Source organism: Daphnia pulex, chromosome 1 (genome assembly GCF_021134715.1).
Source record: "Daphnia pulex isolate KAP4 chromosome 1, ASM2113471v1".
In the NCBI taxonomy this organism is placed as follows: Eukaryota; Metazoa; Arthropoda; class Branchiopoda; order Diplostraca; family Daphniidae; genus Daphnia; species Daphnia pulex.
The window spans coordinates 5611156-5632674 of NC_060017.1; the positions used below are offsets into that span (position 1 = coordinate 5611156).

Below are 21519 nucleotides of genomic sequence, written 5' to 3' on the forward strand. Positions count from 1 at the left end.
CTCGAGAGGCCAGGAGGGTAGGCTAATCACAATCTCAATGTCAACAAAAATCGCAGATTACCGTTTACGTCATCGTGAGTCTGCATGTTTTGTTGTAGGTTCACTTTTTCCGCAAAAAATTCATGGGAATGAGCTTACTGAGCTGTGTGTAATATGCTCGGTGAAAGTATACTAAAGACCATAGGCTGGAAAACAACAGTAATCGAGGACGTTGAGTGAAAATACAAGTCGGCCTTCAGACGTTAATGCACAGTCGTTCTCAGCGTTACTATGTCATCCGTTGTTGCATTTTCGGCCTTGATCGAAAAAAAGAAAGTGATGTAGAGTTTGTGGAAGGTACATATTTGCTGCTGTTTAGTGTTGAATTGAACTTCAGTGTATGAACGATATTGCTGGTGCCCAAGAACATCTTTGTGCAACAGATCACGACATTGCTTTAGTTTACTACAATTCCATTGAAGAATTGTATCTCCACATTTGTCTAAACTTTGGTCAATAATCAGAGATTTTGGTGTTGTACTGGTTGGGCTTATCACTTACTTGCCACATCAGTGATAAACGTTATTGTGGTATGTGTAAACATGTGGAAATAGGGTCCACCAGATGACAAACTGTGATTTCAAAGGGTAGTTTCTAATGGATACCAAACAGATTATTATTAATTTCATTGACATTCTTCTGAGGGTTCCATCCCTGTTTATTCTAGATGAAGTATTCCAATCTAGTTTAGCTGATCTTGGATTGTATCCATGTTCGCTACTCCCATTGCACAAAGAGGCAGATTTCGATGATGTAGTGGGGGATTCTAACCACACATTATCCAGGCCTCTCCATTCAGTAGCAAATTACGATATAGGAGTGTTTGGTAATCTAAGCCAAAGTCTCATTAAGGTCATTGAGTTTGATGGCTCTTCATTGTCATTGTTCAACATCGACATTGCTGTTTGCCAAGGGTTATTGGGCTCCATCCTACAGCTAGCCCTGTTACTTTCAGGTAAATTCATTCATTCACTTCTACAAATTCAGTTAATTCAATCTTAATTCTATTCCAGCAACATGTGCCGCGTTGTTTACATTGACATTATGGACGAAACATCTTGTGAAAATCTACGAATTTCTTTTCTCCTTGTTGCTGGTGACTGCCAGCTATCATTTTAACCAGCAAGCCTCCATCAGTTTAGCAACAGCTACTATTGTACCTTTGAGATCGTTATGGAGGCTCGAATTGGAAGTCGTTTTCCGAGCGATACCTGGTCTATTTTTTATTATTTTGAACATCGGTACTCAGTCAGTATTGGCGTCGGGCTATCTTGTGGTCAACTTTGGTCCTTCTATTCCTGTTCTGCAAGGATTGCTGGCGTTATGTTTCCTTGTACCTAGTTTGACTGTGATGATTCCTATGGAGAGAAACTCTTTCCCTCTATGGTGTTTTATACTACTCTCACTCCACATTGCACTTGTGGTTTGGATCAACTTTTCTCTGGTACTTAATACTTTCTATATTTTATGATGCTCACTTAAACGAAAAATTATTTATTTATTTATTTATTTCATCATCATCATTTATGGATATTGACCCTATCGTAAACATTATTTAGGTCTATAAAGAAGTAAAGGAGCGGATTTCTTATGTCGTTTCTTTTATTCGAACGGAGGGATTCATGGCTTTCGCCGAAGCAGAATGGCTTCGCTTAAACATCCCACTTATTTTCCGTACTTTTTGGATGATCCGCTTTGGAATGCATCTGTACATATACTTGGCTTCTACGGAGTTTGGTGACTGGGCTGATGGCGATAATTTAAAAACATTATTTAAAGTCATGCTTATCCGCGGATGCGAAACTTTACCCGCCATCCTAGGGATGTCGTCCATTTTCTCGTGGTTCGCCGGAAAGGTACGATCCATATAAAACACCCGTAAATTATATTAAATATCTAATAATAATGTCTGTGTTTTCCTTTCTCCAGTTTTACGTCATGTGTCAGCTCTTTTTAATGATACCACACGATGAGGTTTCTCACGTCGGTCCCGTTTCGGCAGTACTTTTCATCATTTTGGCCTTTCAAAATGGATTGAGCACATTGCAACCAGCGGCTCGGCTCGTCCGTTTAGGACGTAATATTGTTCTCCTATTGGCTTGCTTCCTCCATTTTGTACATAACGCTGTCGACCCCGTTTTGATGTCTCTTGCGGCCAGGTTTCTATCCATTTACCAACTTTTACATATTTTTTTTAAATTACTGATATTTAACTTTCATTTACAGTGCTAATCCCGATATGACTCGTCACGCGCGAGCACTCGCTGTCAGCAGTATTCTTACTATCGTCGCCTTTTGCGGTCTATACTTTCTCTGGACGACTCACTCAATCAGCACTTGGTTATTAGCTGTGAGTGGTTTTAGTCTAGAAGTCATCTGCAAAGTTTTCGCTTCTCTAGCCCTCTATGGACTTTTCCTGATCGACGCAAAGCTCAGTGAATTCTGGGATAAATTAGATGACCACGTCTACTGCGTCAGGTAAAAATATTTTGCTACATTGTCTTCGACCATAAATGTCTACTACAATTGGTCGATTTGTCACTTACTGAATTGCTGTTAGGGATGCCATAAAAAACTTTTCAGAAATATGGTTTTACCATATTACCACTTGAAAATTTTATTGCCTCTTAAATCGTGACTACTGCTGAGTAGGGATAAGGAATAAGTCGTAAATCGACTGTCATGCTGTGAATTGAAAATGTTGAATTTAATAGTCGTTTAGATGAATTTACCAATAATTGGTGCGAACTCGATTTACTTCCATACGTTTTGCGCAGTGATATAAGGGATTTGAGTCGTGACTAAAGCTATTTTTTAACCGACAGAGAAATTGTTTTTAGCTTCTGGTTTTGCTTTATTTATACAAAAGAAGCGTGGTAACTAACCCAAATCGTTTTGTTGATTTCAGATTTGCCGGTCGAGTATTAGAGTTCCTCGTCGGTTTATTTCTACTCTGCAATTCTGCCTTCATTTTGATTTACGAAAATGGTGGAGCCATTCGTGCCGTGCTGGTGGGTTTGCACGCTTATTTCAATTTGTGGTGTGAAGCACGAGTCGGTTGGAAGATTTTCACTCGGCGTCGGACAGCCGTTCATAAAATCGCCACCCTCGAGACAGTTAACGAATTGGACAAACTGGATGACGTTTGCGCAATTTGCTTTCATGACCTAAAGCCAAGTGGCCCTAATAATGTAAGTCAAATTTCGCCGCCAAATAAGATTGACAATGGCCTATAACACATTCAATTATTTTATTAGGTGACGGTCAAAGTAGTTGTTACTCCGTGCCGACATTACTTTCACGCCGTCTGCCTCCGCAAATGGTAATTCTCGGTATGAAATTATCACTGACACGATTTCGTAATGGTTTTTTAATTCACAGGTTGTATGTGCAAGATCGTTGTCCCATGTGCCACCAGACTCTTTGGTCGCAACTGAATTCTTCTGTCGACGAAGCCGCCGGTCCACGCTACGAAGATCAACTTCAGGAGCACTTACACTTGGATTGAATGAACCACCTAATGTGTATGCAGTCTATAATTTGCCGAATAGTTGATTGAATTGCTGAAAACTAGTTTAGAATGATCGTCAAGAACGCGTATTAAAAACCCGTCTTTCAAAGTCCTCGCATCATCAATAAAAACTGTCCGTGCACGAAAATAATGCTCAAGAATTTTGTATTGGAAGGTAGGGCCAAAAACAAGCTACATAACATAGACTTTCTCTGCATCTTTGACAGCGAAGACTTCCTTGGTGCGAGGACATGTGACCATTCCATTGTTGCTCGATGCCATAGTCCGCAAGGCCTGTCGATTTAAAACAAACATAATAGGGTTGGACTGGTGCACGAAACCTGAAATAAATACCTGCTCTCCGTACACACGGCCGTTGGGTAGCATCATAGGTAAGTTATGTTCGTTGAGAGGTAAGCCCGAAAGGCGGCAGATCAATCTTGATTGTGAGCAATGAGCGTGAGGTAATCGTTCAGCCAACTTGTTCAATGGTTCTTGGCACACGGGACATTCAGCATTCCTCTGATCCATTGGGCGATAACATTGCCTGTAAAAATTCAATCGATTAAAGTGAAAAATTGGAAATGGCGTTAAAACTTACGGAGTTTTCATTGCGGAGAGTCCAGCTTGCAACGCAACAGCCAACACAGACAATGGAGCCAACTGGTAGAGGCGGAAATAGTCTTGACGGAATTCTTCAGTCAAAGCATTCCACCTTGACGTATCGAGCAACTCCTTGTATGGTGATACCTCTGAAATGCGTACACGAATTAGTATCCTTAAATATATCCGGTTACATTTTTCTAGAACTCACGAGTGTCAGAAGGGAACGCAAGGAGGGCGAGAGCGTGTTGAAGTTCCTCCCAGGGCACATCGTCCATGTTGGTCAAGTACTTCCGGGCGTGCCGTACAGCGTCCATTCGGCGATCAGACCTGATGAGTTCGACAAATTCTTGTTGTCGGAGATGAAATTCCAGGGTAGATTTAATTTTCCTCAGTTTGCTTTTGTGATCGTGAATCCAGGCCAAAGCAGCTTGAGTCTGTTGCTGGGCCAGGGTCAATTCAACATTTCGTGCAACCAAGAAAATGTCCAAGTTAGTAAGCTCTGCCAATTCTGGATTCTGCTCAACCATTTTCTGAGCTGTTCAAAAAGAAACTGATTATAAGGAAGATGTTGGTATCCTAAGGATATTTACCAGTGTTGTAATGACCAGCTCTCAGTAGATGTTCAACAAGGTACCTTTCTACTCGAGTTTTTTTCCAGAGTGAGTATGTGATGGAAGAATCAGTAGTTGGAATAATACCAACAGCTCCCAATTTGAGGTGTTCCACCCTTCTTTTGCAGTTCTGAGCAGCATCCAGCTCATCACTGATGGCTTCTTCAACCTACATCACACATTCCATGTGAGTAAAATTATTAAATAATTATTAATTATTTAAATATTGGTGTAAAGGGATGCCAAGTTGGAACCTTTCGTTTCATTGTCTGTAGTTTGTCAACAGTAGCTCCAAGCAGACTGCATATTTGGTCTACTTGGACAGGTGTTCGAAACAAGCTTTTTTCCAACTCAGTGATTGAATTTTGTACATGTGACACTTCCCTGTCAACAGTTTTCTGCCCTGCACGGAATTTTTTATTCAAGACTTCGTATGGGACCTGCGGGTGGTGAACAAAAGAGAACCCAACGTAAGACAACCGATCCTTGTTAATGAAATAAATATTTTGAAAAACTGAAAGATTCATCACCTTGAGCGTTGGATGTTCCAACGACTTTAAATCAGCCATGACTAAAGGAAAATGGCAAGCTCTTCAAAATACTGCCTAATGTGATGAAAGTTGAAGAAGATTACAAGAACTTTGGGGGGAGAGGGTTGGATGAGAAGAAAGAGAAAAGTAAATAGTCGATAAATAACGCCATCTACTGGTGAGCAAAGTAACACCAAACCGTGTCATCTAGCGGTAATAAATATTTGTTTTCTTACGTCATAGTATACGAAGCCGAACCGTACAGCAGAGATATTTGGACTGGGTGGAAATATTCACGGTTGATTTCGTTGTCCGTCTCGAACTTAAAGTTCTGAATGTAGACACGTCCCGTACCCTAGCGTTTTCTCTCGAAAAGTTGGGAAGCCGGTTATGATCTCAACGAAAGCGTCCGTTGTGCGCCGGAGGGTGTCTGGTTTAAAAAAATCTAACCGCGACCACCATTTCCAAAGCTTACGGTTAATTTACACCACTTTGTAGATCCGTATCAAATTGTATCATTGTTACTGAATAATGCAAAGCACAAGTGATTGAAACGAAAGTTTCACAAACTTTGCTTTACTCTGTGTTGGTCCTATACTTGTCCATCTGCAAACTTTGTTATACTCGATGCTTTTATCTCTGTTGATCTCATCGGTTGGAATTCCATTACAGTTGGATGCAACCGCAATGAAGAAGAACAAAAGAATTCAGATTGGTCTTATCAAAGAAGTATATTTTTCGTGCGATAAATAACAAGGATGATAAGACGGTTAATAAGAAATAAATTGATTGTCCATCGGCGCCGTCATCATCTCTATTCTCTTGTCAGACGCGCCGAGAAGGAGAAAGGAATAGTAAACTATCAAGAAAAAGTTTTCCCCTTTATTATTTCGTTTCCTGGCGAATATCCAAGGACAACCGGACTTTACAAAGAGACGAAGAGGACCGGTCTCGGATACGCCTAGTATATAGCATAGCAGACTGTGGTCTTTATGTATTTTTGTTTCTCTTCCTAGATGTCGCTAGTTGAAAATCGACCATTTTCATACCGTATGCTTAGCACTTGGACGGCATTTTGGTCATGCTAAGTAACAAAAGTACGTCTAGAGCATTAACCTTAAACATTACTGAGAATGGAATGACTAATTAAAATTCTACAACATTCAAGCTATCCGATATGCTAAAATACTTGTTAATTAAAGGTAGGCAACAGGGAGTTTTCTAGGAAACAAAGATTTGGCGATTTAGTGTCTGTGACCAATTTACGTGTGCCGTATAGCGGTCGTCGCATCAGTCCAGTCCCGGTTGTCCTTGGATATTCGCCAGGAAAAAATAAAACTTCTACAATAGTTTTCCCCTACCCCGGCGCGTCTGACAGAAGCTGAAGAATAGAAACGATGATGGTGGCGACGGACAGCCAAATTCATATACTATTCACTTTTTCATTCCTTATTCTTATCAGATATTTCTTCTATAATACCTTTTTCTCATTTTTTTCCTTTAGATTTTTTTTCTCTTTATTAAATAATAATTCGCTGTACATTGTGTGATACGACCAAGAAACTTTATGTTAGAAATCCAAACTTTTTTGAGAAAAAAAAAATAAAACTATTCCAGAAAACGCTAGATTACACGGTAGAGATTTTTAAATTTAGCTTCGGACAACAAAATCCAGCAAAAATATTTACCCGCTCCAAAATTTTCCCGTGTTTCGTGCGCATTCGATATAGCCCAAGGCTTTTCTTTTGTGATCACAGCACACGTGTCCTGCCTTTAGCCAACCTCCTCCTCCTTCTTTTCACCCCCCACCTCCTCAAAAACTCTTTGCGCGCACTCTGCCGAGTGTGTGAACAAACACATTTTTCCTATTGGGGATTCACTATATATTTTTCTTTTGACTCTTTTTCACTCAGAGAGCGTCTGCCTCCCACCCTCCCACTTTTTTCTGAGGTGGCGGTCTGTCGATTTGAGTCGGTCATAGAAGACTGTGGCGCGTTGTGTAAGCTTGAATATTGCTCTTTGTAAAGTTTGCCAAGGATTTTTCATCCACATCTTCCAGCCCAACACGAGAGTCAGGTAAGAAAATAAAAGTAGCCATTTCGCTAGTGTGTCTTGGCGCCCGTTTGCCAAACAAAAAGAAAACCGCCTCGAATAAAACTCCCTCCTTTTTGTTTCCCCTATCCCGCCGGCACAGAGAGACCAAACCCTCTGCTCAATGCCTTGAGTACGCGCTCAGTGCTTTGCAGTGTTGTAGCGAGAGAACTCCACGCCGACAGCCATTCTACGATTATCTCTCTCTGTGTACAGTGTGTTGTGTGTCTCACTCATCTATAAAACGTTGTGTGCGTCTTGTTCTTCTTCCGCGTGGTGTTTCAGCCATTAAAGACATTCAAGTGTAATTGATTCTTGAATTTATACATTTATTTAGAGGGTTTTTATTAGCAACCAGTGAAAGTTTGACTAGTTTGGACATGGCATAAAACAGGTTGATTGAATTTATTTTCTTGACATTGACAGGTTCGTCGAGGCGGGATTTGAACTTTTAGACGAATAAACAAATTTTGAAAAATTTCGCTGCGTCTGGCCGGCTCGTCTTTCGGGGTAGGTGCTGCTGCTGCTGCTCCTGTCGACATGGACAAGCGCAAGCTGATGCCCAAACGGCAGCGGCTGGATGGTGCCGTCAGGACAGGACCACTTAACGGTAAAAAACAAAAATCTTTAAAACTTTTTATTTCAAAAAAGAAAAAAACCTTTTGTCACGCTTTTCCGGTCTGCACAACACCATCACCGTATAGTCTGTCATCCAGAATCTTGGAAATAAAATAAAAAAGGATAAATGAGATGCACAGGAACTTTGGTGTCTGTCGTGAAAGGCGAGACGTGAAATCCGTTATCATGAAACAGGTTGTACCGGCAGCCATAGTGATGCATTCAACCGACAGTTTTCTAAGGGGGGTGGGTGGCAAAGGAAGATAGGGTGGTGGTGGTGATGTTTTAATTCCTCAATGAATGTTATGTGTGTGTCATTTATCTTTTTTGTCATAGCATGTATCAATATTGTAATCTATTATTATCTTCGACCATAGGACCCCTTCATAGCCGGCCGTTGGTGGCGCTACTGGATGGCCGGGATTGTTCCATCGAGATGCCAATACTCAAAGATGTTGCTACAGTGGCCTTTTGTGACGCCCAAAGTACTTCCGAAATCCATGAAAAGGTATATACATACGTCAACAGGTTTTTTAAATGATTACAGCAGACGTGACGACCTGTTCGATTGAATAATGCGCAAACAGGTTTTGAATGAAGCTGTTGGAGCTCTTATGTGGCACACCATCACGTTGACCAAAGAAGATCTGGAGAAGTTCAAGGCGCTACGAATAATTGTTCGTATTGGCAGTGGTGTTGATAATATTGATGTTAAAGCTGCCGGCGAATTGGGAATTGCTGTTTGTAACGTGCCCGGTTATGGTGTGGAAGAAGTGGCCGATTCGACGCTATGTTTGATCCTGAATCTCTATCGACGTACCTACTGGCTAGCTAATATGGTTCGTGAAGGCAAGAAATTTACTGGACCCGAACAGGTGCGCGAAGCTGCTCAAGGATGCGCCAGAATCAGAGGCGATACACTCGGCATCGTCGGATTAGGTAAAACAAATTTTGGAGCCTTTTTTTCTTTTTTAAATTCGCCCATTTTTAAAATTCTTTTTTCTTTGTTCCAGGTCGGATCGGATCAGCTGTAGCCTTGCGGGCTAAAGCCTTTGGTTTCAACGTCATCTTTTATGACCCTTATCTTCCTGACGGTATCGAACGCTCTTTGGGACTGACCCGGGTCTACACCCTACAGGTATACAATTGGTTTTTCTCAAAAGTCATTGATTGAAATGATTTTGAAATGTTTGTTTTTATCCCATAGGATTTGCTTTTCCAATCAGATTGTGTGTCTCTCCACTGCACCCTGAATGAGCACAACCACCATTTGATCAATGAATACACCATCAAACAGATGAGACCAGGCGCCTTTTTAGTCAACACGGCTCGAGGTGGCCTCGTTGACGAATCGGCTTTAGCTCAGGCTCTTAAAGACGGACGCATTCGAGCGGCCGCTCTCGATGTTCACGAAAATGAACCCTACAACGTGTTCCAAGGTAGTATCAATTAATCAAACGAGTATCTCTTTTGGCAACGTTTCGTGAACTGTTTTTTTGTTTTCGACTCTTGTTGAAGGTCCTTTGAAAGAAGTTCCCAATTTGATTTGCACTCCACACGCCGCTTTCTACTCGGACGTGGCCTCGACCGAACTCCGGGAAATGGCAGCAGGGGAAATCCGCCGGGCTATCGTTGGTCGCATCCCCGATTCTTTGCGTAACTGCGTCAACAAGGTATTTCCGGCCTTGCTCTCCTTTCACAATTTGGCATTGTTTTCATATTTTTCTTTTTAGGAATATTTCCTCGGATCAGGACCCGCATCATCTGCCTATGAATCTTCGGGTGCTCCTGGGAGCGGACCCGGAGGTCTTCCTTCTCTTCCGGCTGGATTGAATGGTGGTTATTATGGTGCTCTTCCAGGCGTACCTGTTCAACCGGCCCATAGTTCCGCTCCGGTTGGTCTGCTTGGTCCTGGTGGACCCATGAGCAGTTTAGTTGGCGCTCCGGGTATAGTTTGATGCCATTTTTCTGATTACAAATTAAATCAATCCCACTAATATCACTTGTTTTTGACAAGATGTAGGTGGGCCTGGTGGCTTAAACGATCGTGATCGAGAGAGGGGGCCAAGTGTGGCTCACGACGCATCCACTCACCGCATGGATTCAGCGTCATCAGCCAATTCAGCCACGGCTCTTCAGCATCCGGATCGGATCAAATCTCCGCCTTCGTGAAGGTCCCTTGTTCCCTTGATCCCTCCACTTTTACTCAATGGACGCCAAGTACAAAATTTAAAAAGAGACTCTGAGGAGAGCCTGTGAATTACTATATCGTGGCCGTCATTAATCCAAAAACAGAAAAAGTTTAAAACAATGTGTGTCAGTGGAGAATTGGTCATCGTCGTTCCGGGGGGCAACACATCAGCCACTTGTGTTAAATAGACGATGACGAATCTCCCGCCACCTTTCGTCTACGCCATTGACAGAATTTCTTCCATTGGGATACTTAGTGCAACTGTTTGTTTGTTTTTTTCCTCGCCGCACTCCATCATGTAGCCTCTCGATAAAAGTGACGATGGTCACCACATCACGGCCATTTTAAGTGTATCGACCACTGTGTTAATTTTTTTCCTTCAAGTCCTTTTGCTGATCGTCCTCCAAACACAGACAACATCGTATCTTTAACTGTGTACAATTTAACACGTTTCCCAACCCCGTTCGCATCATGTTTTCTTTTTTGCCATCCTTTCTTTCTCCCATCCCCTCCCTCCCGTGTTGATGTGACCACGCGGATGTCCTAGGTTAAAAATATGGGTACTGCGCGTCCGTCTGGCTATTATACTCCTCAATCAGGATTTACACGGATTACAAAGAAACGAAAAAATACATGAACCATTTGTACATGGATTACCTCTTACTTTAGATGAAAATATTGCCATTATCATCGTGTTTATTTTATTTATTATTTCGTAATAATTGTAATTAATTTAACGCCTTTGGATAATGTCTGGCGTATCTTCTTCAATAGTTTCTGTGGCTTGCCGATTATGTCCACGATTTCCAAGCTCACCAGGTCGAAATCCGTAACCAGTGGTACCACTAGTTGCCACTGGAGTGACCAAGGCATCTGAAGGTGTTCGTAACGGACCAATTCCACTCATTGCTGAGTCATCTGCCCTAGCATCTATTTCAAACATAAATTAATATGAGAAAATTAAAACAAAACGATTACAAATGTGAAAATTGTACCTAAATAATAACCAGGGGTATCCATCTGAATCACATCCTCTTCACTAATGTCTGGCATCGACATGTTGCTCACTTCCATGGCGGATGCCGAAGCCATGTGTCGCTTGCTAACACCAGGAGTGACCATTAAATGACTGTTTGATGTGTCAGCCAAGTTGGTGATGGGCGGTGGGATATCTTTCGGAGCTCCTATTGAATTCAACAGGTTTAAAAATACAATCGAAAAGATTGATTATCGGTCTTACCGAGAAAAGCTGGTGCTTCGTTGAGATATGCATCCAGCACGGAATTCAGCATCGTTGTGGAAAAGGTATCATCTCTTTTAAGGGCTAGGGCTTTCTGGAAATATTCAATCGCCTGATCGTACTTGAGTGTCAAAGCATAAACGTAGCCCAGAGCTGCGAATGTGCTTGCTCGCATAGGACTAACGAGTAATGCTTTTTGGTGGAAATCAATGGCTTGTTCGTATTTCTTCAACTTGCGAGAGACATGGCCTAGATTGTTCAACAAGGGCTCCCAAGTGTCGTCCATGGGGAAGTCGTTACAATCGTTATTAGATGTTGTATGGCGAAGGCGAGACACCATATCAACCGCTTGTAAAAAACACTTTTCCGCCAATTGATAGTCATTGTTCTGATAGGCCACAGCACCCAGTTCGTGGAGAACAAAAGGGTCGTCTGGTGCTAACGAATTGGCTTGATTAAAGAAACTATTGGCTAACCGTACGTTGCTCATCAATCCGTGCTCTAGGCCGACATACAACATCGGAAGATGGGAACTAAAAATAAATAAGAATTAGCATACTTTCGACCAAGTATAATGAACAGAAGAGGAAATTACCCGCGCATCAACTGTGAAGCTTTGAAATAGGCAGCCATTGCTTGATCGTGTTCGTTTTCGGCAGCAAAAGCGTGTCCACGCATCAGCCATGCAGCTCCGAGATTCCGATCCAGTGTTGTTGCTTTATGAAGGTATTTACGAGATTCTTCGTACCGACCAATGACGTAGTAGTAGCAACCCACAGCGAACCACGACGTGGCATTATCGGGCTCAGAATCGACTAACCGGTGTGACAATGTGAACAAACCTATAAACAAATCAAGAGAGCATTTATGGCTGCATCTGTGGGAATGTTCTTGAATGAATAATACTTTGTGAATTTTTCAGTGCCACTAGACAGGTGACGTAGATAGGTAGACACGCTTGGTGATTTTGATCTGCTTTCATAATCCTGCGTCAAACTCTGTATATTAAAAACTAACAACATTAATATGGAATAATAATTCGACTTACTCTTGGAGCATGTTGTAACATCCACGATAATCACATCCATTGAGCATCCTCTGAGCGTGATTGACCCGAATCGACAGATTTTTGCGCAAAGGAGCCAACTCGCTTGATGGAGCCCTTTCTTCGGGTTTGCAGTATTTTCTGACTTGATCAGTGTAAAGAGCTCTCAACAATGTCGCTTCATCATCGTAGCTAGTGCATTGTTCATCAAAGGGAAGATGTTCTAGCAAATCATTTTCTATTGAAATAGGAAAAAATTGGTTAGAGCCTTTAAACTAAAAAAAAAGTTCGACACCTTCTTCTGGAGTGAGCATTTCGTGACGAACCAACATCTCGAAGGCTTCATTGCAGTAAACATCAAGTTTCAGTGCCATTTTGTAGTCTTCAATGGCTGGAATTCGGTTGTCCATTGCTTCATGGACCTTTCCTCGAAGTAGATACATTGAACTATGAACCTAAATAATTGTATAGTCAGGAAATGAATAAACAAAGAAAAACTGTGTCAGAAACCAACACTTTGCTGCTGAGTTGCTGAAGGGAAAGTGGAATCCATCTCTTGATTCTTTTGTGTTAGCACAGCTGTGTCATTCCATATGTGGTCATTTTTCAGTAACTGCAGAGCTTCAGAATACATTTGTGCTTCATACAAAGATTGAGCAGCAAGATGTTTGCAGATAAGATGTTTCTAACATAAATTTTGTATAAATGTTATGTGTAGTGATGGTGAAAAATAAAATACTTCATGCAAATGTGCTTGTGTAATGAGTTGGGCAGCCCGATGATATTGCTTGCAAAAATACATGCATTTCCCCAGCATATAAACATCCTGGAATGCTCCATCAGATGCAGTGGCTGCTTTTTCAGCCCAGTACAGAGCTGTCTGGAATCTTAGCTGCATGACATGGGGAAAAGAAAGTGAGACAGAAAAAGATATCTACTTGTCAGAATTTTGGGACAAACAGTGATAAGAATACTGTAAGTACGTACAGCATCAATAGAGGTAGCCGTTTGTGACCGGAATTTCTCAAGCATTTCTTCGATCTTCATTCTTCAAAATGACACAAATTTCGATAACTATTTAAGAAAAAAGCAATAACAAAAATTGGACTTAAACAACTTCATTCAATCGGCTGCACATGATATTTGAATCAACAACGTTGCCAAATTTATGTGAGTAACGGACATAATGCATGCCGTAAATTATATCTATTTGAAATTTGACTTGTTATTTATTTATTTGTCACCCATGACAAATGGTAAAGCAATTATTTACAACGAATTCATCTCCAATTCTCTTTTTATTGGCGACAAACACGTTAGACTTGGAGAGAATAACAAAGTGAGCGACATTCGGTTACATTACATACAAAAAAATAGACTTGTGTAATTCTCATGGCCTCGAAAATTTAACAGACAAGATTAAAGTATAATTTTCAAAAGCTGAAACTTATGTCACCGATTGATTTATTGACACTGTTGTAATAAATGTAAAAATTCACTTAAGGAGTCAGTATAAAAATCTGGTATCAGAAGGTGTTGTTGTTTATTATTTTGGTTCTGTTCAACTTGTCTCAGGCTTGTAAGTTGTAACGCCAGTTAAGACAAGAGAGTTATTCAACAGTTCTTTTCAAAACTTGTGTTTGTATTGCACTTGTAAATAGTTGCATAAGTTATTGCCTTTTTTTATTCCCCTTTGAAGCTACTTTACTTGCGTTTTCCAGATTACTCTCAAGAGATTCAATGAAAAGCAAAAATAACTTGATTCCCCTATTTCTTATTTAGGTTTTTATTTTTCTCGCGCGGTTGTTCGCGTTGCCATTTCGTTCCCACTCGAGCTGAGCAACATGTAATGACAAATTAAAATTTATATTTCATTCTACTGTCGTTTAATAATTTGAAAAATATTTTATTGAAGCTAAAGCCTAAAAATAAAACATATTAGTTTATTCATATGATTAATGATAAATGATTTTATATGTTGGGAAACTCACCGGTAGAGGGAATCCGTCATACTCGAAGACGTGAGTGACAGGCACATTTGACTTCACTTGAACATTGGCAATGAGACAGAGACAGTCAAGGTCTGTTAGTTCTGCAAGGAAAGTTACTTAAAATCGTTTTTGAGATTAGTGTTACATTCTGTTATTTTGTTGAGTTAACTGAAGGGTGTCCAAGTTTTCTGTAGTGTAGTTATTTATAGTATGCTTGATTTCAATGTGATTCACATCGTTTCGTATTATATCATCGCCATGCTTCCGAACGTGGTAAACGTGGTAAACGTGGTAAGTAATTTCCTGGCTTGTTGCAGTCCTGATGTTAGATGATGTTCTTTCGAGTCTCGTTCGTATGAATATGACAAGGTCAATTTATTGATTCCAAACTAAACTCATCTGATTTTTTAAATACTGTTCTCACTTTCCATCTTTTTTCTTCACTGAGCTGATCTATGCATTTTTATTTAGGTAATTCAGCTGTAGGAGTTGTAACTTCGTGAAACAATCTCTGGAGATTTGCTCAGGTAACTTTATTCTCATTATGTAAAGAAATAAATGAGTGATGAAACAACTTACCCAATCTGAGGTGGAATGATGTATCACTTAATTCATCCTTACCTACATTCTCTGAAGTGCATTTAAATTTAAAAATATTGTGTTGTCCACCCCAGTTCTTATACATGTCTGTTCTCACAGGTAGTGCATCTACCTGTCTCATGCTGTGAAAGGAAAATGTAGAGGTGTGTATTATTTTCAATTCTAACTCGTTTTCTTGTACTATGTGATGATTTGTTATCCCTGTCATACAAAATGTTGGTGACATCTTAACAATGGTAACTGTAAAATTCTGAGAATGTTGTAGGTTTAAAGCAGTCATGCTCTTGGTTTTTTTTTTTCTAAACTGATGTTCTGGTTACAGGGCTTCCGATGGGAGGCGGGGTCGACCGTTTTTCGTTTCCTAGTCAGCGACGTGTCCCACAGGTAAATTTAGTGTCTCGTTGTGGTGGTTTGCAGCGAATGATTATTTTCTTATACCGCCCCAGTCTGAAGGACAGTGTTGATTGGTTTTTTCTCAATGACAATTTTTATCGTCTATTTTCCCTCTGGTTGAGTTTTTTAAGGTTTTAATGTGGTCTTGTTTTATTTTTGCAGGATTGTCTTTTGTTGGTGGGATGTTGGATGACAGGTAATAGTGGAATCTTTTTGTAAATCATATTTTCTTTAATTGATGATAGCTAAGTACGATGCATCCGTTATACGCGATGGCTCTGCAACAAAATCATGAAATCTCTTGCCCTCACTGAAAGAACGACTTTACTGCATAGTTGGACTTGGGTAGGAGTTAATTAAATTATCTTTTTTTACTTCAGGTGCTTGCAGCTTGATTTTCTGGATTTCATTCTGTGGAGGCTTATGTGACCGAGTGGTGGCTGTCGTATGTCTTTCAGGTACTGAGTTGGCTAAGGAAAATTAATTGGGCTGTAATGTTCTTAAGCATATGCCTGATAAACCACACGGTTTTGATCTCAAGCAGGCTATTGAGCTCATTACTTCGGATTTCTAAGGATCATTTGATCTAACTTTGTATTTTATTGTCTCGGGTGATGGTGTGCAGCTCTCGATTCTACAATGCAGAAATTTTTGAGGTAATTACAAGTCTTGTCAATAAATTACTATTCCGATCGCCACGCCTCCTCCTCAATCGATGGGGAGGAAGGTGCCTAAATTACGAACGGGGAAATTATGGTCACGTAGGAAGCAACTGAGATTGCATTGATCTTCAGGTTGTGCCTTAAACGGAGACGACACTGGGCGTAGATGGACATTTAAGTTTATTGTTAACTTTCTATTTCAGTCTTTCTGTACCGTGTGATGCCGTGCCGCCGAAGTATTAGTGAGTGGCAGGTAACTGTTAATTTCCTAGTTTTTCCACTTAACGTCCCATATGATTTTTCATCTTTCGGGTCTGAATGTATTTGGATGACAACTTATTTTTGCTGATGGAACATTGTATTAAGTTTCATCATTTCTTTTATATGATACTTTTTAACGTGGTAAATTTTTTTCGAAAGGTTGCGATGTGGTGCGGTTTGCAGCTAGCTTTGTCAAGGCGGATCTTCTCAGGTAATGTTTACAGGGCTTGCTGGTTTTTGCGTTTCGTCCTGTTGCCAAACGTGTATTTTTATTTTAGTATTGCTAAGTATTGTCAGTTTAGAGAATAGTGTGATGGAAGCTTAGCATTTGTGCATTGGGTTCTGAATTTCACAATAATTGTTATTTCTGATTTATTGTTTTGATCGTTTCGTGCATGGACGAACTGAGGAAGTATTGAGTTAGCATCAAAATTAAGTTGAAATGCTTGAAATGCTCTCGTCTTGTATCTCACAGAATTCCCTATTAGTCTTAACCAGTGAATATTTGTTATCTAGACGGTTATCCTAGAATTGTGAGATGAGACTGGAGGATTTTAGGAAATTTACAACAAAGGCACAAAGGTTTCTGAAGTCAATCAAAATATTAGACATGCATGACTCTGAGGAAAGCTATTTTTTTTGTATTGAATGAAGTCTTGATTCCTATTAATCCATGTGTTTTGAAACCTTCATTTATTTAGGTGCCAAGAAGAAGAGGTTGCTTTGGGGTTTCCTGTGGGTGCCTTCTGTATGATGTGGAGGTATGTTATATACTCATTAAAGCAGGGTTCTGTGTTGATTTAAAGTGATGACATAAGATTTCTGTGTCCAGGCCAATGATCATTAATGATATTAAACTATTTTGGTGACTACTGATTTTTATATATTGGAAATACTAGTAGCCATCTTCTGCACAATATTAACTGTTTCTATTTGGGTATTAGGTTGTTTTTGGGTAATAGCCTGGTGGACTTCAACCCACAGGAGCTGCTGGACCAACAGCCTAGGATGTTGCTGCTGCAAATATTCTGGTATGGATAGTTAAAATTTATTCGTCGATTTACCCATGACGATATCATATTTCCAGAGATACAATGGTGGTACAAACTGATTTATTGAGACTGAGAAAACTACACTTGTCAAAATACGAGACATTTCGTGTAACTCGTTTTAACGAGTTTTATTTTAGGCGGCCGCGCATATTAAGGACTGAACTGTTACTGTACAATTGCAAACGATATAGTCTTCCTTTAACAGGCGAGAAACAGGCCGTCACAGTAATTCAAGTATTCGTCTTCTGAAATTCGCTCAATCCTTAATCTGTCGTCCTTAGATGCCGTGTTATAGTGGGAAGTCAACGTACAGGTAATTATCAGAACTTTGTGCATTTGGAAATTAACATGATGGATTGTAAAACTTTCTGACATCTCTTCTGAGTTCATCATTGAAGATATCTTTACAGCTGAATTTTTGAATAAACTAATAGTTATGGAGTGAGGCTTAGGTAATGGTTCAAAAATTTGTTTAGTTTCAGGTCAATACTTCGCAGCTTCATCTAGCATTACCTTACAGCGCGACATGTATTCAGGTTGGTATAAGTTTGTTGGCATACCCCACTAATTAAGCCGATTGATTAAGTCCCAAACTGGCTATTCTTTGGTATACGGTGGGAACAGTAAATGCTATTCCGTGTAAGGTCTTCTACCCAATTGCTTTGGTGGGATATCTAAGGGTTGAATCAGCAATATATTATAATAATAAGCTAATTGTTGTATTCGAATTCTTGCTTTCAGTTCGGAGGCTGCTATTCTTTCGTGGAACGTTGTCTGAGTCGGTTTCTAGCTCATTCTTGGATATCCTTTCATTGTTGAATTAAATTGGAAATTCACTTAATTTGTTACACAGTTAATTTTTTGTATCATAACTTTGTTTCTCAAATACAAATTTCAGGGAATTTCTAAAGGATGTGTGTGATTTTTATAAACTATCTCTGTTATGTACTAAATTGTACTATGACTGTTCAAAAACATTTGGTCTGTGGCAAAGTCGATTGTGAATGTCAGTACTGACCGTTCGTATTGGTCGCTCTTCAATACCTTTAGGCAAATGGAAATGACACCTCCCTTGGCTAATACAAAAGGAGTTCAAGAGTCAAGACAAATGAAAATAAATGTAAAAGAAAATGGAGAATACTTCATTCTACCTTACAAATTTAATTAGATGCCCATGCAGTTCTTAGAGTGAAAATGATTGAGCTAGGCTAGGAATATGCTGTTGTTGTGAGACAGGTAACAGGTTTTAGTGTGGAAATGATTTTTCATAATCATATCATTTGTGATTGACATGACATTTGTTGTTGCTTGTGCTTGTTGTATTATGCCACAATGAATAGAAACACATTCTGAATAACTGGGAGGTTTACCTTACGAACTGGGTGTTTTTCCTTTTAGAAATCCACTGTCCAAGCGATGTTGCCCGGGTTACTTACAGATGGCAAGGCACATGGATGAACGAATATCACGCCTTCTCCTCATTGCTGTAGAAGTTATCATCTTGGGGATTTCGTCTGTTGTGATGCTGCGTGGTGGCTTGAAATTTGGCAGGGAGAATGTCACGTGAGTATCAAAGTTATTTGTTAACTTTGTTTGTTAGTTTTTTCAACTGAGTGTCACCGAACTTCAGCGAACAATTGTTTTCATATATACTTTTTATAAACGTTTCTCCTTTCTGTCGCTAGACTGCATTGATCATTTTTTACCTGTCAGAATCAGTTAAGTTACGTTTACTTTGCACATCTCTGAAGAAATTTCTCTCTGCTACTTCAAAGAAATTTTGTGTGATAGCAGTTAGTTTGTGTTTGAGCAAGAGCAAAGCTCACTTATTATATTTTAGATTTTTAATAATGGAGATGTTTTTTCTACTTCCGATTTTCTCATTTCTGTCAGTAGTTCAGTAAATATTCATCTGACTCATAAAATAACCACATATTCGTGATCCTCGTCAAAATTTGTTGTAAAGTTAATGTTTTTTGTACGTACGCGTACTTCCGGTTTCGAGAATTATCCCTGTTCAGGAAAATTCTGGATTTTGACCAAATTCTCGATTTCGTTTAAAATACACTTCATCGTCCCAAATTTCACGTAGATCACGAATATTATTTGGTTTATTTGGTCGGAAGCTCAATGTTTGAGGCGCTATCACTTACTTCCGGTATACTTCCGAAAAATTTGCATAAAACTAGCAAGTGAGCTTTGTTCTCTGCACAATTCTAAAGACTCCTTGCCAGTTTAAACAAACTAAAATAGTCATTTTGATTACTTCTGTGACTATCTATAAGGCCGGTTCTTTAGATAGTGAGTTTTGGACGTGTCGAATAGATGGCGTGAAAGAATATTATGTTGTCAGATATGAGCTTTGTCTAAAGTTAAGCAACAGCTCTTTTCTTCGAAAATTACAAATGAATTCGTATGTAAATTGGATAGATTTTGTGTTCAATTTGTTTGATATGTGTTCTTTTCTGTTAATGTGTTTAATAACTTAAATATTTCTCATTAATTTTTTCCATGAGAAAATGTGAAAGGAGCGAGATGCAGCCTACTGTCAACTATTGTGTGAAAAATCCTGGTATCATCCTACTGAATATGTCATCCAAATGACAGAGGTGGTGAGTGGTGACAGAACCAACACTAGCTTTAGTACAAATTTTGCTGGAACTATATTGTTCTTTTTTTTTATATTAGGATTTATCCAAAATATTGGCTGATTCTATTGGACATGCTAGATCGTTTTATCCCTAGAATAGACCAATCTTTCATTCAATCTTCTAGAGAACCTTGGATAACTGATTGGTGGTTTTGTGTTAGTTTATTTGTCATGTCACTGAACTTTCTTTGTTGCAGTCTAATAATATGTATTCAAATTATCGATCTAAAAGTAGAACTTTTCTAAAAGAAAATCTTTTCTAAAAGTAGAACTTTAGTTAAAGTAGCCCTCAGCCCCTCACATCTATCTAAAAATGTTTAAAAAGACTCTTTCAACTGTGTACTGATTACTGTTCAATTATTCTTTTAGATCATCGATGTCAAGCACATTGTTGAAAACTAATTATAAACAAGGTGACTTAATTTTCTTGTTTTTTATTTACAGGTTTTAAACTATAGGTATCTAAATTTGCACGACGTCCTTCAACGTTCTTGGACTGACGTCAGTCAGCAAGGTAGGCTACCTTGTTTGGTAACCTGTTGGCTGCTTCCCTTGAATCCCCCTTTTTGCTTCTTTAAGCTTGATTTGAGGTATTGCTTTCTGTCGCTCAAATATTGTTGAAAATTATTGTCAAATTAATAAATGTTCATTCTGCCTACAGGGTAACTCCTTCACTACTTATCATGGACTTCATCCATTGGTGATGCTGTAATTCGATTTCAAGACTGATAAATTGTTTAGTCAGATAAAACAAGTGCATATCTGGGCTCCCTGCTTTTCTGTGGCCCCGTTTCCCTAACTAACCACTAACCAACGCCCGCCGGTGGTCACTCACCCGCTGTGAAACCAGGAGGAGGGGAGGGCTCTGGTCGAACGGGGACTTGGAAGGCGCATGATCCGACGAAAACTTTTAGAGGGTCATGAGTCTAACCCGGAAGCCTAGTAGTGACTAATCGCTCCCCAGTAAAACTTGCCTCGCACTCTTCTCTCCTCTTCCATTTCCAGGTAATCTCCCTGGATCTACGCCGACACTGCATGTGTGAGTTTTGGCGAGCAATCCGCCACCCAATTTGACAAAAAGTGATAGTTTGTTTTCACGGAAATTGCGTCAGACGGTTAAAAAATTTCTAATTCAACAATCTCACGTAGAAATTAGCATCTAGTCTACTGGTGCAAATTGTGATTCTTTAAGCTTGATTAATTTATGTGATGTGTTAAAAGCTATTGTGAGTAGCCAATAAATTGAACTAATTCGCTTTTTCAGAATAATTTGAAGAAAGATCACAAGAAAATTTAAAAACAACAGTGATCTAAAACCAAAATATTCAGAAAAGTGGATTAGTTCAATTTTTTAGCTACCCACAATCGCTTTTAACACATCACCTAAATTAATCAAGCTTAAAGAATCGCAATTTGCACCAGTAGACT

General features: G+C 39.5%; 4 protein-coding genes and 1 long non-coding RNA gene across 22 annotated transcripts; 3 read left to right on the plus strand and 2 right to left on the minus strand.

Annotated features, from left to right (window-relative positions):
• The first annotated feature begins 16 nt into the window (after nucleotides 1-16).
• On the plus strand, nucleotides 17-3698 carry LOC124190143 (protein TRC8 homolog). Its single transcript, XM_046582707.1, has 8 exons — nucleotides 17-994; nucleotides 1053-1483; nucleotides 1599-1895; nucleotides 1969-2198; nucleotides 2266-2517; nucleotides 2948-3230; nucleotides 3297-3361; nucleotides 3421-3698. Exons 1-8 carry the CDS (start codon nucleotides 637-639, stop codon nucleotides 3545-3547), a joined length of 2043 nt encoding a protein of 680 aa, XP_046438663.1. The 5' UTR covers nucleotides 17-636; the 3' UTR covers nucleotides 3548-3698.
• On the minus strand, nucleotides 3699-5456 carry LOC124190228 (E3 ubiquitin-protein transferase MAEA-like). The gene is made up of 7 exons (XM_046582810.1): nucleotides 5298-5456; nucleotides 5022-5207; nucleotides 4747-4936; nucleotides 4365-4691; nucleotides 4152-4302; nucleotides 3905-4097; nucleotides 3699-3844 (listed from the first exon to the last, which is right to left on the minus strand). The coding sequence occupies exons 1-7, from the start codon at nucleotides 5334-5336 to the stop codon at nucleotides 3743-3745; spliced, it is 1188 nt and encodes a 395-aa protein (XP_046438766.1). The 5' UTR covers nucleotides 5337-5456; the 3' UTR covers nucleotides 3699-3742.
• A 1724-nt stretch (nucleotides 5457-7180) lies between these two features.
• LOC124190166 (C-terminal-binding protein-like) lies at nucleotides 7181-10860 on the plus strand. Of its 11 annotated transcripts, none has more exons than XM_046582787.1 (10): nucleotides 7210-7373; nucleotides 7496-7692; nucleotides 7815-7998; nucleotides 8384-8514; nucleotides 8594-8945; nucleotides 9020-9144; nucleotides 9214-9445; nucleotides 9525-9679; nucleotides 9740-9953; nucleotides 10030-10860. In XM_046582787.1, the coding sequence occupies exons 3-10, from the start codon at nucleotides 7929-7931 to the stop codon at nucleotides 10176-10178; spliced, it is 1428 nt and encodes a 475-aa protein (XP_046438743.1). In that variant the 5' UTR covers nucleotides 7210-7373; nucleotides 7496-7692; nucleotides 7815-7928; the 3' UTR covers nucleotides 10179-10860. The 11 variants fall into 11 exon arrangements, with proteins under 11 accessions (XP_046438718.1, XP_046438758.1, XP_046438743.1 ...); XM_046582737.1 differs by having other exon boundaries at nucleotides 7214-7373; nucleotides 9522-9679; nucleotides 10024-10860; XM_046582758.1 differs by having other exon boundaries at nucleotides 7214-7373; nucleotides 10024-10860.
• Nucleotides 10861-10887: 27 nt separating this feature from the next.
• On the minus strand, nucleotides 10888-13654 carry LOC124190152 (cell division cycle protein 16 homolog). Its single transcript, XM_046582721.1, has 10 exons — nucleotides 13470-13654; nucleotides 13222-13374; nucleotides 12997-13167; nucleotides 12778-12937; nucleotides 12486-12720; nucleotides 12344-12423; nucleotides 12033-12279; nucleotides 11438-11970; nucleotides 11193-11381; nucleotides 10888-11127 (listed from the first exon to the last, which is right to left on the minus strand). The coding sequence occupies exons 1-10, from the start codon at nucleotides 13527-13529 to the stop codon at nucleotides 10931-10933; spliced, it is 2025 nt and encodes a 674-aa protein (XP_046438677.1). The 5' UTR covers nucleotides 13530-13654; the 3' UTR covers nucleotides 10888-10930.
• Nucleotides 13655-14517: 863 nt separating this feature from the next.
• On the plus strand, nucleotides 14518-18351 carry LOC124190249. 8 transcript variants are annotated; one of them, XR_006872927.1, is made up of 14 exons: nucleotides 14518-14764; nucleotides 14945-15000; nucleotides 15173-15216; nucleotides 15396-15457; nucleotides 15629-15662; nucleotides 15847-15924; nucleotides 16011-16122; nucleotides 16332-16381; nucleotides 16549-16600; nucleotides 17091-17150; nucleotides 17334-17420; nucleotides 17579-17754; nucleotides 17918-17977; nucleotides 18183-18351. It is a non-coding gene; the product is annotated as an uncharacterized LOC124190249 (long non-coding RNA). The 8 variants fall into 8 exon arrangements; XR_006872933.1 differs by having other exon boundaries at nucleotides 14518-14755; nucleotides 16906-17150; nucleotides 17477-17754; XR_006872929.1 differs by having other exon boundaries at nucleotides 14518-14755; nucleotides 16011-16381; nucleotides 16906-17150; nucleotides 17477-17754.
• The last annotated feature ends 3168 nt before the right edge of the window (nucleotides 18352-21519 follow it).